The 13,078-nt window shown below is 33.2% G+C and overlaps 1 protein-coding gene across 1 annotated transcript; it reads left to right on the forward strand.

Moving 5' to 3' along the window:
* Positions 1 to 5,507: 5,507 nt before the first annotated feature.
* On the forward strand, positions 5,508 to 11,633 carry LOC134272155 (coactosin-like protein). The gene is made up of 4 exons (XM_062754408.1): positions 5,508 to 5,666; positions 8,656 to 8,738; positions 10,005 to 10,162; positions 10,995 to 11,633. Exons 1-4 carry the CDS (start codon positions 5,593 to 5,595, stop codon positions 11,100 to 11,102), a joined length of 423 nt encoding a protein of 140 aa, XP_062610392.1. The 5' UTR covers positions 5,508 to 5,592; the 3' UTR covers positions 11,103 to 11,633.
* The last annotated feature ends 1,445 nt before the right edge of the window (positions 11,634 to 13,078 follow it).

The following is a 13,078-nucleotide window of genomic DNA, read 5'->3' on the forward strand; positions in this document are numbered from 1 at the left end:
CGGCTGGCAACACAAGTTCTTAGGCCATTCCAGCCAGCTCGGGAAAAAAACTGTTCAAGTTTTTTTTATGTCTAAATCGAGTTGTTTCCCATTACTAAAATTATAATAATTATACCCCTGCTCCTAAGGAGAGGGGGTATACTGTTTTACCCTTGTGTGTCTGTCCGTGCCAAATTTTCGTCGCAGTTTTCTCAGCAACTACTCATTCCAGATGCATGAAACTTTAGCACCCCCTTTCCTCAGGAATGTCATATGGTGGGATTCATTTTTGTACAAAGCCGATATCAACTTACTGCTTATCAGTGTGTCTGTCACACCTTGCATAACAAATTTTCATCGCAGTTTTCTCAGCAACTACTCATCGCAGATGCTTGAAATTTTAGCACATTCTTTCCTAAGGCATACCATGTGATGGGATTCATTTTTGTGCAAATCCAATGTCAACTTCCTGTTAACCGTACGTCTATCCGTAACGTCACTTGCGTATATTACCATGATAGTGTATATTCACATTAGAGTGGGGGTATTGCTAGTGAGCATTGCCTCACAACTAGCATTGGCTCACACACTCCTTGTTATTATATCACAAATCCCTTCAGTTTCCGATCGAAAAACGGTTTTTCATACCTTGACCTCTCCTTTGAAAAGATATTAATTACACTGAATAACACTTTCGGGATAAATTTTTTCGTGATTTCAAATTGAATTCTATTAAATTCTTCATTTTCTACATATATAATTCTATTGTAGCCGCAAAGTAAAATATTTTAAAAGTTTAAACCAGTTTTGTCGTCATTATGAATCTAGCACTAAAAACACGGTAAAAACTAATTTACTGGATCTTCACATAAAAGAAATTTCAATTGTCAACATTTAATTTCTTTTTCTGGATGTAGAAAGGACTTTTAACTAGTGCTAATTGTAACGGGGACCGTTACAGATGTTCCCCAAACGCTCCCCAACTCCCTTTTGGTGCCATATTCCCTGTAAGCTTCATTAAATAAGACAAACTCTATGCATCTGAGATTTTAACAACATTTACAAAGAAGTGTACAAAAATCATTTAAACTTTAGCATTTCACGCGTGCACATGTGAATGCATTTGCGTCATGACCTTATCATCTTGTCTGCACAATCTATATTTTAATACACTGAGTATTAAAGTATTTAATCCAAAATTATTAATAAAATACGCTCATTCAAGTGTATGTTTGATTTTACTCATTTCACGTGCACGCACGTGCATACATGAGCATGGTGACCATACTTTCTTGTAGAAGTCCATTACATCTATCTATGTTCTAAATTCCACCCCGTTTGGGTGAAAACTAAGAGAGTTATAGCTGTTTAAAGTTTCAGCCAATCAGATTGCAGCACTTGTACACACACGTGTATGTATGTGCATGGTGAGCATCCCTACTTGTAGAAGTCCATTATATCTATCTATGTTCCAAATCCCATCCTGTTTGGTTGAAAACCAAGGGAGATATAGCTGTTTAAAGTTTCAGCCAATCAGATTGCAGCGCACGTGCATGCACGTGTTTTCATGATAATTGCTTTATTTCATGTTGTAGGATATCCTAATACATGGCTATGTTCAAAATTTCAAAGGATTTCGTCAAAAAACAAGAAAGATATTGAGACTTTAGTTGCAGCCAATCAGAGCGAAGTGCACGTGCATGCGCGTGAGATCTTGCTATTTTCACCATGTCGTCATGTCTATACTACTAATATATCCTCACATTATGAGTTTCAAAGCATTTCATCTAAAAATAGAACAGTTGTGGCTATATCTATTATATTGGTCATTTCACGTATTGCACGTGCACGCTCTTGCAAGCACGTGCGCGCAAAATGACCTTGATTCCGCAAATCTACATAACATGTCTACTAACCCTAAAAAGGTTTTACCTACATCGGACGAATAGTTTACAAGATCATTCCCGGACAAAAAAGTTCCAGGAAGAAGAAGAAGAAAAATAATAATAACTAGAAACGATCTCGTTGCGAGCAACGAGAGGTCTTCCGTTTGATTCAGGAAAAGAATCTAAAATCGAGCTGAAAAAGTGATAAAATAAATTGGGTCACAAAGAAAATCCAACGCGCTTTTTTCCTCTTTATTCCCAACACGCTTAAATTACGAGTTTTAGTCCACTGCTATAAATGTACTTGAATATACAACAATACACCTGTCTAAGAATCACGAAATGCGCGCCACTATTTATAATTTCGCGCCAAACGCCACAAGTTAATCTGCGCGCCTTTTCTTTGAAATGTTTCATTAAATAGGTGTAATAGCTTCAATAGAATAAAGAAAAAAGAAAAAAAAGTTCTTTAAGCCTAAATTGCGAGGTTTAGAAAGTATATTTAACAGCTTGTACATATTCTATATCATATATAGCTAAGTAACACAAAAGAAGTGAAATGGTAATCATTTTTAATTTTTTTTAATTACCCGTTTATCCCCAAAGTGAACTAACCCGATTCTTTACACCTTCATGAAAAAGTAGAAATGGTTCGATGAAAGACATGTCTCACCCTTCGACGGTCAAGGAATCAGATTTCATTAATGTTCAATGTTCAACTTTAAATATCTTTGAGAAAAGCATGTTATATATAAACTCCATTAGACGATCTTATTTAAAAAAAAGGTTTTCTTATTTCTGTCTTTTGTATTAGTTTAATATGACTCAAGTGTGCATGGAAAACACAGTGGTTACGTTGTGAAAAACTAATAAATTTTGAATACTGCTCTAAATATAGTTATGTATACAGTACACCTGCAACAGTACACCTGTCTAAGAATCATAAAAGGCGGTTCACTATTCATAATCTGGCGACAAACACTACGAGTAAATATTCGTGCCTATCCTTTGGACTGATCTATCAAATAGGTGTGATAGCTTCAATGAAATTAAATATTAAATAAAACAACTTCCACTTATCGCCTTTATTTTATTTCGACGTTAAGAAAGTAAATTTAACACATTGCACACACGTATCTAGCCCAATTACACTAAAGCAAATAAACGGAAATTAAGTTTTAAGATTGTCACTGAATTGCAGCGTACTAATAGGTGAAAGTCCACGTAGTTTTTTTACTTTTCATGTATCATTTAGTCAAACGCTCAGGTGCCTCCATAAACCCCTACTCGCAAAATGGCGGAGTTGACAGAGACAGCCGCCATCTTGGGTTCGCTTCCGATTTTCAAATATTGATATCTAGAGTTCTGATTAACCAAAATCCAAACAACGTATATAGTAAGCATCGATCAAAGGGTCTCTATTATCATTCCAAAAATAAATAAAAAATGTTGAAAAACAAAAAAGTTTGAAAAATACGAGTTTTTAAATTTGCATCTCGTAACGACCGGAAGTATTGACGACGCACGAAAAGGCGATTCTGCAACCCACAAAGTCATGATCTATCATCTCCAATAAGTCTCCAGTTCATATTCTCTACCATTTTTGATAAAAGTGCGCGACAAAATCGCATTTTAAAATCAGGAAATCGTCCATAACTTGGCACCGGAAGCGAATTTTCCAAAAACAATTACAGACTGCACAACTTCATGTAAAGGCGCATATTTTGTGAAAGTTTCGTGAAAAACCACTGAATACTTTTCGAGAAATCGCGTGCACAAAATTTTGTCAAAAAAAAGAATAATAATAATAATAAGAAACAATACAATCACTATAAGGTCTTCCGTGAAGACGGAAGACCTTAATAATAATAACTAGAGCAAAGCTCGTTGCAAAGCAACGAGTAGGTCTTCCGTCCTGTTTGACCGGAAGTAACTTTCATTTTTCACAAAAATGTGAAATAATACCCGAAATGGTTTGAATCCTCAAAAACTATGTTAAATTATGCAAAAATAAGCCATTTTTAGCTACTTCCGGTTTGACCAGAAGTGACGACGACGGACGGAAAATTAATTTTTATGCTCCTAGAGACAGGTGTTACCCAAAAACTTGTCAAGAATGGCAAAAATAGGCGTTTTTCAACTACTTCCGGTGTCGCCGGAAGTGACGATGCCGGACGTATTTTGTTGATTTTAATAGATTAAGCTTGATATTTTGAACAACTTTGCTTCTTTGACGTATTACAAATTCTCAGTACTTTTTAAGTATTAAAGGAAAAACTTTCAGCCCCTCTAGGCCCTTTATTTAAGGGGCCAGCCCTTTTTTCGAGATATCATTTGAAAGATCTTTAAATTCTACACTTCTTTTGTTCTACATGTTTTAACAAAATATTTCCAGGTAAAAAGATATCAAAGAAAAGGTGTTGAAAATTTTAAAATTCGCGATAGGACAATTTTCGGGCCATAGCGAGCGCCGACGTGCGGCACTTCCGATAAAAATGAAACACATTTTGCACATCTATAGACTTAGGACTATCATACCTGAAAGTTTCACGTTTCTATCTACAGCCATTTTTTAGAACGTTCGCGGACAACCTGACCCTTCAAAAATCATAAAATCGCTAATATTTCCGGACCGGAAGTGACGTCATCAAAACGGAAAAAAAATGAATCAAGTTCATGTAATGTTACATGAGTCCTGAAAGTTTCATTAAAATCCATCGAGCCGTTTTCGAGAAATCTCGTGCACAAAATCGGTAAGAAAAAAAAGAATAATAATAGGTAAGAAAAAAAGTGAAAAAGAAACCGAAGAATAACAAGAAGGTCTTCCGCTGAAGACGGAAGACCTTAATAATAAGAAACAGAGTAAAAACAATATGTTCCCCAACTTCGTTTGGGGAACATAATTAAGAGAAAGAAACCTTCTTGGGTTTCCTTCTTTCTATTACAGGTGCTCAGGAAAAAATATATTTGCACATCAAGGACCATATTTAAAAGACCATATTAAAAAAAAATATAAATAGTTGGATCTGTGTTCTTGACAATAAATAATCATCGGCAACTTTTTCCTGAGAACCCGAGACGTCATTTAATCCAGTGCAATATTATATTGACAATTCGAACCAAATAAGAAAAAAGTAAAAGGGTTTCTTTCGCAAAAACTTTATTTCAACAAATATAATACATATATATGCTTTTCATATATCATGTATATCTAGAGATGGACTGTGTCTTTCGAGTTACTGACTTTGTAAAATCTACCTGTGGCTATTGCAGATCTTATCTAGAGGGGGAAAGAATTGGGTTAATTGTGTACACTTAAGAGAAATGTTTATGGGAAGTCTTTCGTTTCTAAAAAGTAAACATCATACCACAATTTTACACTAAACTAGCTGTTTTAGTAATGTACGATTAATCTTAATATAAAATTGCCAGTTAATGGGAAGAGGCCAAAAATGATAATCACGTGTCATGTCCTTTATAACTTTCTAAATCCACACAGACAACACCCCCAACAAATATGGGTCATTAAGTTAAGCAATAAAAGCTATCGAGTAAGGAAAACGAATTGTGACGACACAACAAGTTGTACAATAACACGTCCTTACACACCGCGCATCTAAAATGTGCGACAAGTGTAAGCGGAAGTAAGGACTCGCCTCACCACAGCTCTTTAGTTCCTGAGTTTTATGTAGAGCGCATTCCATTTGCTCAAAATCAAGATTGCAAGATGGTTGTCGTGAATAAAGATGATATTACTCCTGTTTATGAAGCAGTTAGAGATGACAATAACGATACTAATTGGTGAGTCCATTTGCAATTGTTAAGCAATTAAAGTTAAGTATTTCTCTTTGCATACACCCGGGGCGTGGTGAAATTTAGATATACCGATAAAGAAAAGTGCTTTAATTACAGTTGTTGAAATAGTTGTGCAGGTAATGCATAAACATTAAATCCTTATTTAGGTAAACGGTTTTGTATTTGAAAAATATATTTGTGCATCAGTTAAAGTTTTAAAATGTTAATGGAAACGAAAGTTTCCTTCTTTAACATATTAATAATTAATCAAAATTCTTACTTGGGTATTGCTTTAGTAAAAGGACAAGATTCGGGGGTGGGGATCAATGAAAATTATTAGTTTAATGTCATAATTTTGAAAAATTGCTGATTCTGCAAGTTGTACAACTGTCAGAATTCATTTTTTTTATTTAAAAGATAATTGCGGTGCAACGAATCTGTAGAAATTATATACACAATTTTTGATTTAAAATTACAAAGTGCTTCATAAAAAAATTCAGTTATTTTCATTCAGCAAAAGTAGAGTTGCGGGTAAATCTTATCTAAAGGAAGTCATTGTCTTTTTCAAGTCAACGATACTATTTACGATCACGTTTACTATGAATTTGAATAGGAAATATTCAACAACATTGCCTTTTATGGTTAAACATGTTTCAATAAAAAACAAAAATTCATAGTACCTTAGTACGAAGTTCTACATTATTATTAATTGTTCATCTATTAAAACATACTTATAAGTACAATGTTTGTGAATCTGATGAGGTGAGAGTTTTATGCTGAGATAAGTATTATAGTATTTTTTTCTTTATATAGACATTACTGTATGTGCTTCCTGTACAAAAACTCTCTCTCTAGCAAACACTCGTCCCTTATTCACCGACGAATTGTTATACTTGACTTACCACGACGTTAAGGATGCCACGAGAGCGACCGGAAATGTTCCCTCTGATTACCGAGATCCAGGGGGGTATTAGTCGTATCCGCATTGACGAAAGCTCGCTTGGAAGAATCAAATACTTTATACTCGACTTATAAGAAGTCAGTGTAAACATTTAAAGTATTTACTAACATTTTTTGAAGCATAAAGTTGAATTGACTTAATGTTACCATATATTTCTTTACATTCACTTTGTTCACCTAAACATTTACGATCAATTTACAATATATATGTCTTGAACATGTAAAACAAGCATGTTAAAAAGCTTATGCCTCTTAACTTTTTATTTGCTTAGTAAAGAAATTGAATTCAGAAAAGTCGTTAAAAGTCTGTCCTATATTAAACGGTCCTTAGTTTCTGCATTTACAATCTTATGACAATTCTTCCTTTTTCAATTATGTAGAATATAAATAAGGAAAAAAAATCACAGAAACTGTCAATAAATTTCTAACGATACAAAATTTTAAATTCACGATTTTTTTTTATTTAAGAAAAAGTAAAACATATAACGGGAAAATATTTTGATTTACGTTTTACTTCCCCTAATATCTCTATACAGACATAAGTATATAAAGAAAAAAAAATGGTTAGTACCGGCTTTTTATTCTGTACTTTCAACATTTGAAATATTTCAAAATTGGTTCTTTCCAAATGAACAGTGTTTTTTTGCTTTTCTTTGCATCTTTACATACACACGCAACTTTCAGCACGTACGAACCAAAGCAAAGCAAGATAAGCGAATTAATTAAAACAGTCTCAGCTGATGGTGGTCAATTTTGTACATTTACATTTCTATTTTTTTTTTCTGTGATATCCTTTTGAAACTCTGATGAGTTGATTTTTTGATTATTTAACCTGGATGCTAATTTCTCCAAGTAAAGGTCAAGTGCCTGATAATGCATGTTAATCTCGTGCAGCTGTCAGTAGGCAGGGACTATGAAATTGACATTTGTAATTTAAATCTTACGGCTGTTTTATGTCTGACGTCAGTGACCTCTTGTAATTTAAATCTTATTAGACATCATTCAAAAAAAAATTTTTTTACAATTTTATTTCACAATTAAATGTATATTTAAGGAAGTGTCTATTTTGTTTGTTATGCCAGGGGTTTTGTCCTTCTTCGAAAAATTTAGTTGATTATTACAGCATTGTAGATAGCTGCAGAACTGCAGCTCTCTGCTTGACGAATTTTCTCAAGCAAAGAGCTACAGTTCTTCAGATTCATTTTACAATGTACACATATTGGTGATACTCATCAGTTTATATCAAGGGTGTCTCAAACATGTAGAATTTCCCGTTCATCTTTTAAGAGAAATAGATATTTATAGATTAAAATTTCGTGTTCCATGCTTAAGACAGTTCAAGAGGAAACACATATATACTTGTACGTAACACCTGGTTCCCGGAAAAGCGGAATCCGGTTATAAATGGATTAAGATTTCGTTATTCAAGATTTCATAATGTGCATGTGTAAAGTTAGTTAATTTTAGATACATATATACTAGTAGATTATTTCCAGCTGAATGTAGCAAAAGTGAATAAGATTCATTAATTTTAATGAAATTGTAGAAACATATTGAGAACCCCTATATGTTCTACAGTTTGCATACAATTCACCGAAAAAAAAAGTAACAGTTATTTAGCATTCTTTGCTATGATTTAAAAAGTGAACGATATTACGAACAATGGAGAGAAATGCATATTTTTGCCACACTTATGGTCCTCACGATTGATACGGTACGATATTATAAACATTGAATTTACTTTCAAAAAATCCTTTTAGAAAACCCGGTAGATAACACATGGAACTTTTTTTTACAAATAGAATTAAAATATTTGAATTGTGCACTGTTAAAAAACGTTTTTTACTTAACACAAAAGTAAAACAGGTCTCATCTCAAGTTCATATGCACATGTATGTGTAAAATCATTGTCAAAAGCTCGTATAAAACATAATATCTTGACATACTTGTCGAAATGAATGATGATTTTCATGCGGAAGTCTTGTTTTCAGTGTATGTAATCCTAATCAATTGTTTTTTTTTTTTTGTGATACAGGCTTGTTCTGAAGTATACAGACACGGAAATAACTGTTGATTCACAAGGCACAGACTATGACGATTTCAAATCAAAGTTTCAGGGTAAGATACATATAAATCCATGTGGGCATTTTTCCTCTGGATAGATAACTCATTGACATAGCTCATCATACATTTCTATTAATGACTGCAAAAAAGAGGTTTTTAAAACCTAGCTGGGTTCCTGTTCAGAATATTGTTTTTAATCATTCTTATCATGAATCTGCATTATTGGACGAACTGGTTTCTTATAATACGGGTTCTTGAGTTTGGAGGTGAGTCAAGTCAAACGAAACCCAATCATTAAGGCCTAAGGTCATGTTTCGAGGCAAACGACCTCGGAAATTACTAAGCTCAAGACACAACTAAATGCTCTTATAGATTTGTACAAAAATTGAATATATATAAAATGTTCACAGAAGGCTTAATATTTACAATCTCGAGGCTTACAAAGTGTATTCTATTTATCAACTGTTATTCACGACAACTTTTATTAGTTGGTTTACGATATAACTTACAGTTCCGTGCAACGCATATGGTATCATTATGCACTTTTAATTATCATGTTGCATTCTGTTTTACAAATTAATTGTTTGCTTTTCACGTCTCAATTCTTAAGTTCTCTCCTAGAGACAGAAATATTCCACAGACCAGGCTAGTAAACACACGTAAAAGTATTTTGTAACAGCTAGTGGCTAAATGTAAATGATTCCAATTGATGAGACCAGCTTTATTTTTGTTATTTTATTTTTCCAAATAGTTTCCACCTCTGCCGAATTAAATCAGTGGGCCAGTTTGAAAGGTTTTAATACTTTATACAATATACTATCTAAGTATTCACAAAAGATGTTCAAGCTGCATGACATCCGAGAACCAGCTACAGCTCTTGATCTCTTCACTTGACCTAAATTAGCATTTATCTGACATAATATGCAGAGATGTGAAAGATACTGCAAACCTTGTTTAACTCAACCGCACATTGATATCAATTATGTTATATTTGATGTCTTATTTGCAGAGTGGTATCTTTCATATTATATAAATTGTATAACTCAATCGCATTAATATCAATTATGTTATATTTGATGTCTTATTTGCAGAGTGGTATCTTTCATATTATTTAAATTGTTCAGACTTTTTACACGGATAATTCCGTTTCCTAAATCAACGGCTCACGATAGGTGTGACCGGTGTAGCAGGGCTGTTTACTCCTTCTAGGCACACGATCACTTCTAGTATCTCCATGGGTCCATGTTACTTCTATTCTGTTTCGAGATTCATATTATTAGAGGACTTATAAATTGAACCAGTTTTTCTCTCATTGTACAGATGACGAGCGAGTATTCGGCTACGTTAGGCTAATTACCGGGGACGAAATGAGCAAGCGTGCCAAATTTGTTTTAATAACATGGATAGGTAAAAATGTAAAGCCATTGCAGAAAGCCAGAGTATCAACGGATAAAGCCTTCGTAAAAGAAGTTCTTAGGGTAAGTGTGTTATAAAATACGGGTGTCTCGTTGTGGTATGAGGTAAGGCTGATTGTAATGTCAGAAATTAAATGTTTTGAAGTACTAGTAAATAGAGGTAAGTCTGATTGAAATATTATGAGATCAATCTGTTTGTGATTTCACAAGGTAATTATAAGGTAAAACGTATAGTAATATAAGGGTATAGTCTGCTTGTAATTTGCTTTGCAAATCTGGTCGTATTATTATATGGTAACTCTATTAAAATACATATTGTAAAGACTAATTTAAGTTTAATTGTAATATAGTATGAGGTTAATCTGTTAATAATATAATATTTCAAGTCCGATTGACATTCATTCAGGTAAGTCATTATAATGTTACACGGGAAAGTCTTATTGTTATATATTATAAGCCACAAGGGTAAGTCTTATTGCAATGTCATAAGGTTTATATGATTGCAATATTATAAGATACATATATCTCGATGCAAGTCTGGTTGATATTTAACAATAATAAGGCTTAAAATAACACTATAAGAGTAAGTACAATTTCATAAAATTTCAAGGAAGGGGCTAGTGTTAAAGTCGGATAAGTTACGCCTGATCGTAGTTTTATAATAAGGGTAAGCTATGGATAAAACTGATTCATTTCCTTTTGACCGTAGGTAGAGGTGGGCGTAACATTATTTTAATAAGTGACCATTTTTATCATATTATTTAATTCTTATCATAATTATTTTTATTACTGTGTACAATTTGAATTTCTAAATTCATATGATCTCAAGTTAAATAGCAGTGTTAATAAAATATGAAAAAAAAATTATGTTCATTAGCGATATTTTTCGTTACAGATTTTTGCTCTGGAGGTATCGGCTGATGACGTCACGGATATTACCGAAAACAAGATTCGTGACGCTGTTGTAAAAGCTGGAGGAGCGAACTATGGAACAGGAAATTGAACCTCTAGTCAAACATCTCAGAAACTTTATTTTATAGGATTTTCAAAATGGGAGTGAAAAAGAGAAAACTGCTTTAAGAAAATGCTTCTTATTTCTTGATATATACACAAAAATGGTTTGATGGTTAATATGTGGTTAATACATTTTAAGAATCTCGTCTTCAAAAAAAATATTTACTTATTTCGTAAATTCTACTGACAATACACCATCAGAATGCATAGTATTTACTAAATATCAATTTTCACTGAAATACTCAGGAGATTCAATCATTGTACGAAGTAAGCATATTTAAATCACGATGAAGATAAAATACTCATCGATTTTCTTAACTATTCCCGAATTGTAAAGAAAAGTCTACATACATATGTCAATCTATATACAAATCACTTTTTAAAGTTTTGGGTCATTATATTTCCCCTGTGTGAGTTTATATCATTATGTCACTTGAGCCTTGTATGTGATCTATTACTATTCGTTTTTGTCTGCCATTAAAATTCGTCTGGAGCGAAGTAATAAATTTCATTTTGTGGTTATGTTTGTTTTTAATGCCCCCTTAATCGAAAATTCGGGGGCATTTAGTTTTGCTCTGCCCCCCCCCCCCCCATTCCGCAAAAAACTTTGCAATGAATGTAACAGCTGGACAGACGGACAGCTAAACAGACTCAAGGAGAAGTGACCCCGAAGTGTCGCTCTGTTCTGCTACAAAAAATAGTAACATTGTGACAAAGGTATCCCATAACTTGGGATGTTTATAAAATCCGCATTTTTAATCAGACCAAGGCCGAGTGAATTATTTCTCGCTTTTTATCCGCAGCATGTTGAATAAATTCAAGCTACTCAGGCAGCAATGATATCGATATTTCATAGATACCACATCTACACTGCACAAGATTCCGTATTCCAATTTCATGATCAGTTATCAACATCAGAAAAGTCCACAGGCTTAACTTATTTAAAGACTTTACAGCAGTAATTGTCTTTCGAAAAAAATATTTACAGATAATTATCGACGGATTAAACCGTCGAACATTTGGAGAGATTTTCACCTCATTTTAACATACAACATAAATATAGTTTTCAGTAGAACCAAATTAACAAGAGTATTTTCCCGTATGCCTCCTTCATTATTCAACCAACTTTAACTTTTTGTACTGACAATTATGGAATAAAGAAGCATTTTTTTTCTCTAAAAATATACATTTGTTAGAGCATCCATTCCTCATAATTTTTATTCCATAAAGAGATCCAAAAATATTTATGCTACACCCTCTTACATTTGATAAAGAGGAAACATTTCCAGGTTGACCACAAAGATGGCGGCCAAGGGAAATAACTCGGAGAGAAAATACGTCATATGAACTAATATGTGGACTTTTTCATAAGACAGAAGTTACAAATATTTTCTACAGTAGGGTATATTCATGTTGGTGACAAATATTTTTTTAATGCGTTATAATAATTTTTAAACACTCTCTGTAAAATAACTGTTCATTTTGTATATCGGTATTTAATGCGTTATGATAATTTTTTAAACACTTTCTGTAAAATAACCGCGTTCATTTTGTATAATATCGCTATTTAATGCGTTATGATATTCTTTTTAAACACTTTCTGTAAAATAACCGTTCATTTTGTATATCGCTATTTAATACGTTACGATAATTTCTTAAACACTTTCTGTAAAATAACCGTTCATTTTGTATATCGTTATTAGCACTGCACAACTATTTTCCTTGTTGTAAATAAAACTTAATTCTTAACTCTCGAGCAAGGTGCGGAGTCCACTTCTTGATCACATAAATTGTCGGAATCTTGAATACTTAAGCCTGTATGTTGTGACGTCATGTTTAGCCAATGATTATATTTGTTTCCATCGTAAATGAAATCAACAACTGACAGTCTGTTAACAAACAAGAGGTCCATGGCCCACAACACTCACCTTTGTACTGGTCATGTTGTTTATCACCAGACTTCCT

The sequence above is a fragment of the Saccostrea cucullata genome, unplaced genomic scaffold (genome assembly GCF_032062105.1).
Source record: "Saccostrea cucullata isolate Sc308-1 unplaced genomic scaffold, CSIRO_AGI_Scuc_v1 ctg4355, whole genome shotgun sequence".
NCBI lineage: Eukaryota > Metazoa > Mollusca > Bivalvia > Ostreida > Ostreidae > Saccostrea > Saccostrea cuccullata.

What these genes read in the sequence shown, in the direction of transcription:
- LOC134272155 (XM_062754408.1), top strand. Translation starts at nt 5,593, where the DNA reads ATGGTTGTCGTGAATAAAGATGATATTACTCCTGTTTATGAAGCAGTT. An exon ending in GACAATAACGATACTAATTG is followed by an intron (nt 5,667 to 8,655) that starts GTGAGTCCATTT and finishes TTTGTGATACAG; the next exon opens with GCTTGTTCTGAAGTATACAG. An exon ending in TCGTAAAAGAAGTTCTTAGG is followed by an intron (nt 10,163 to 10,994) that starts GTAAGTGTGTTA and finishes TTTTCGTTACAG; the next exon opens with ATTTTTGCTCTGGAGGTATC.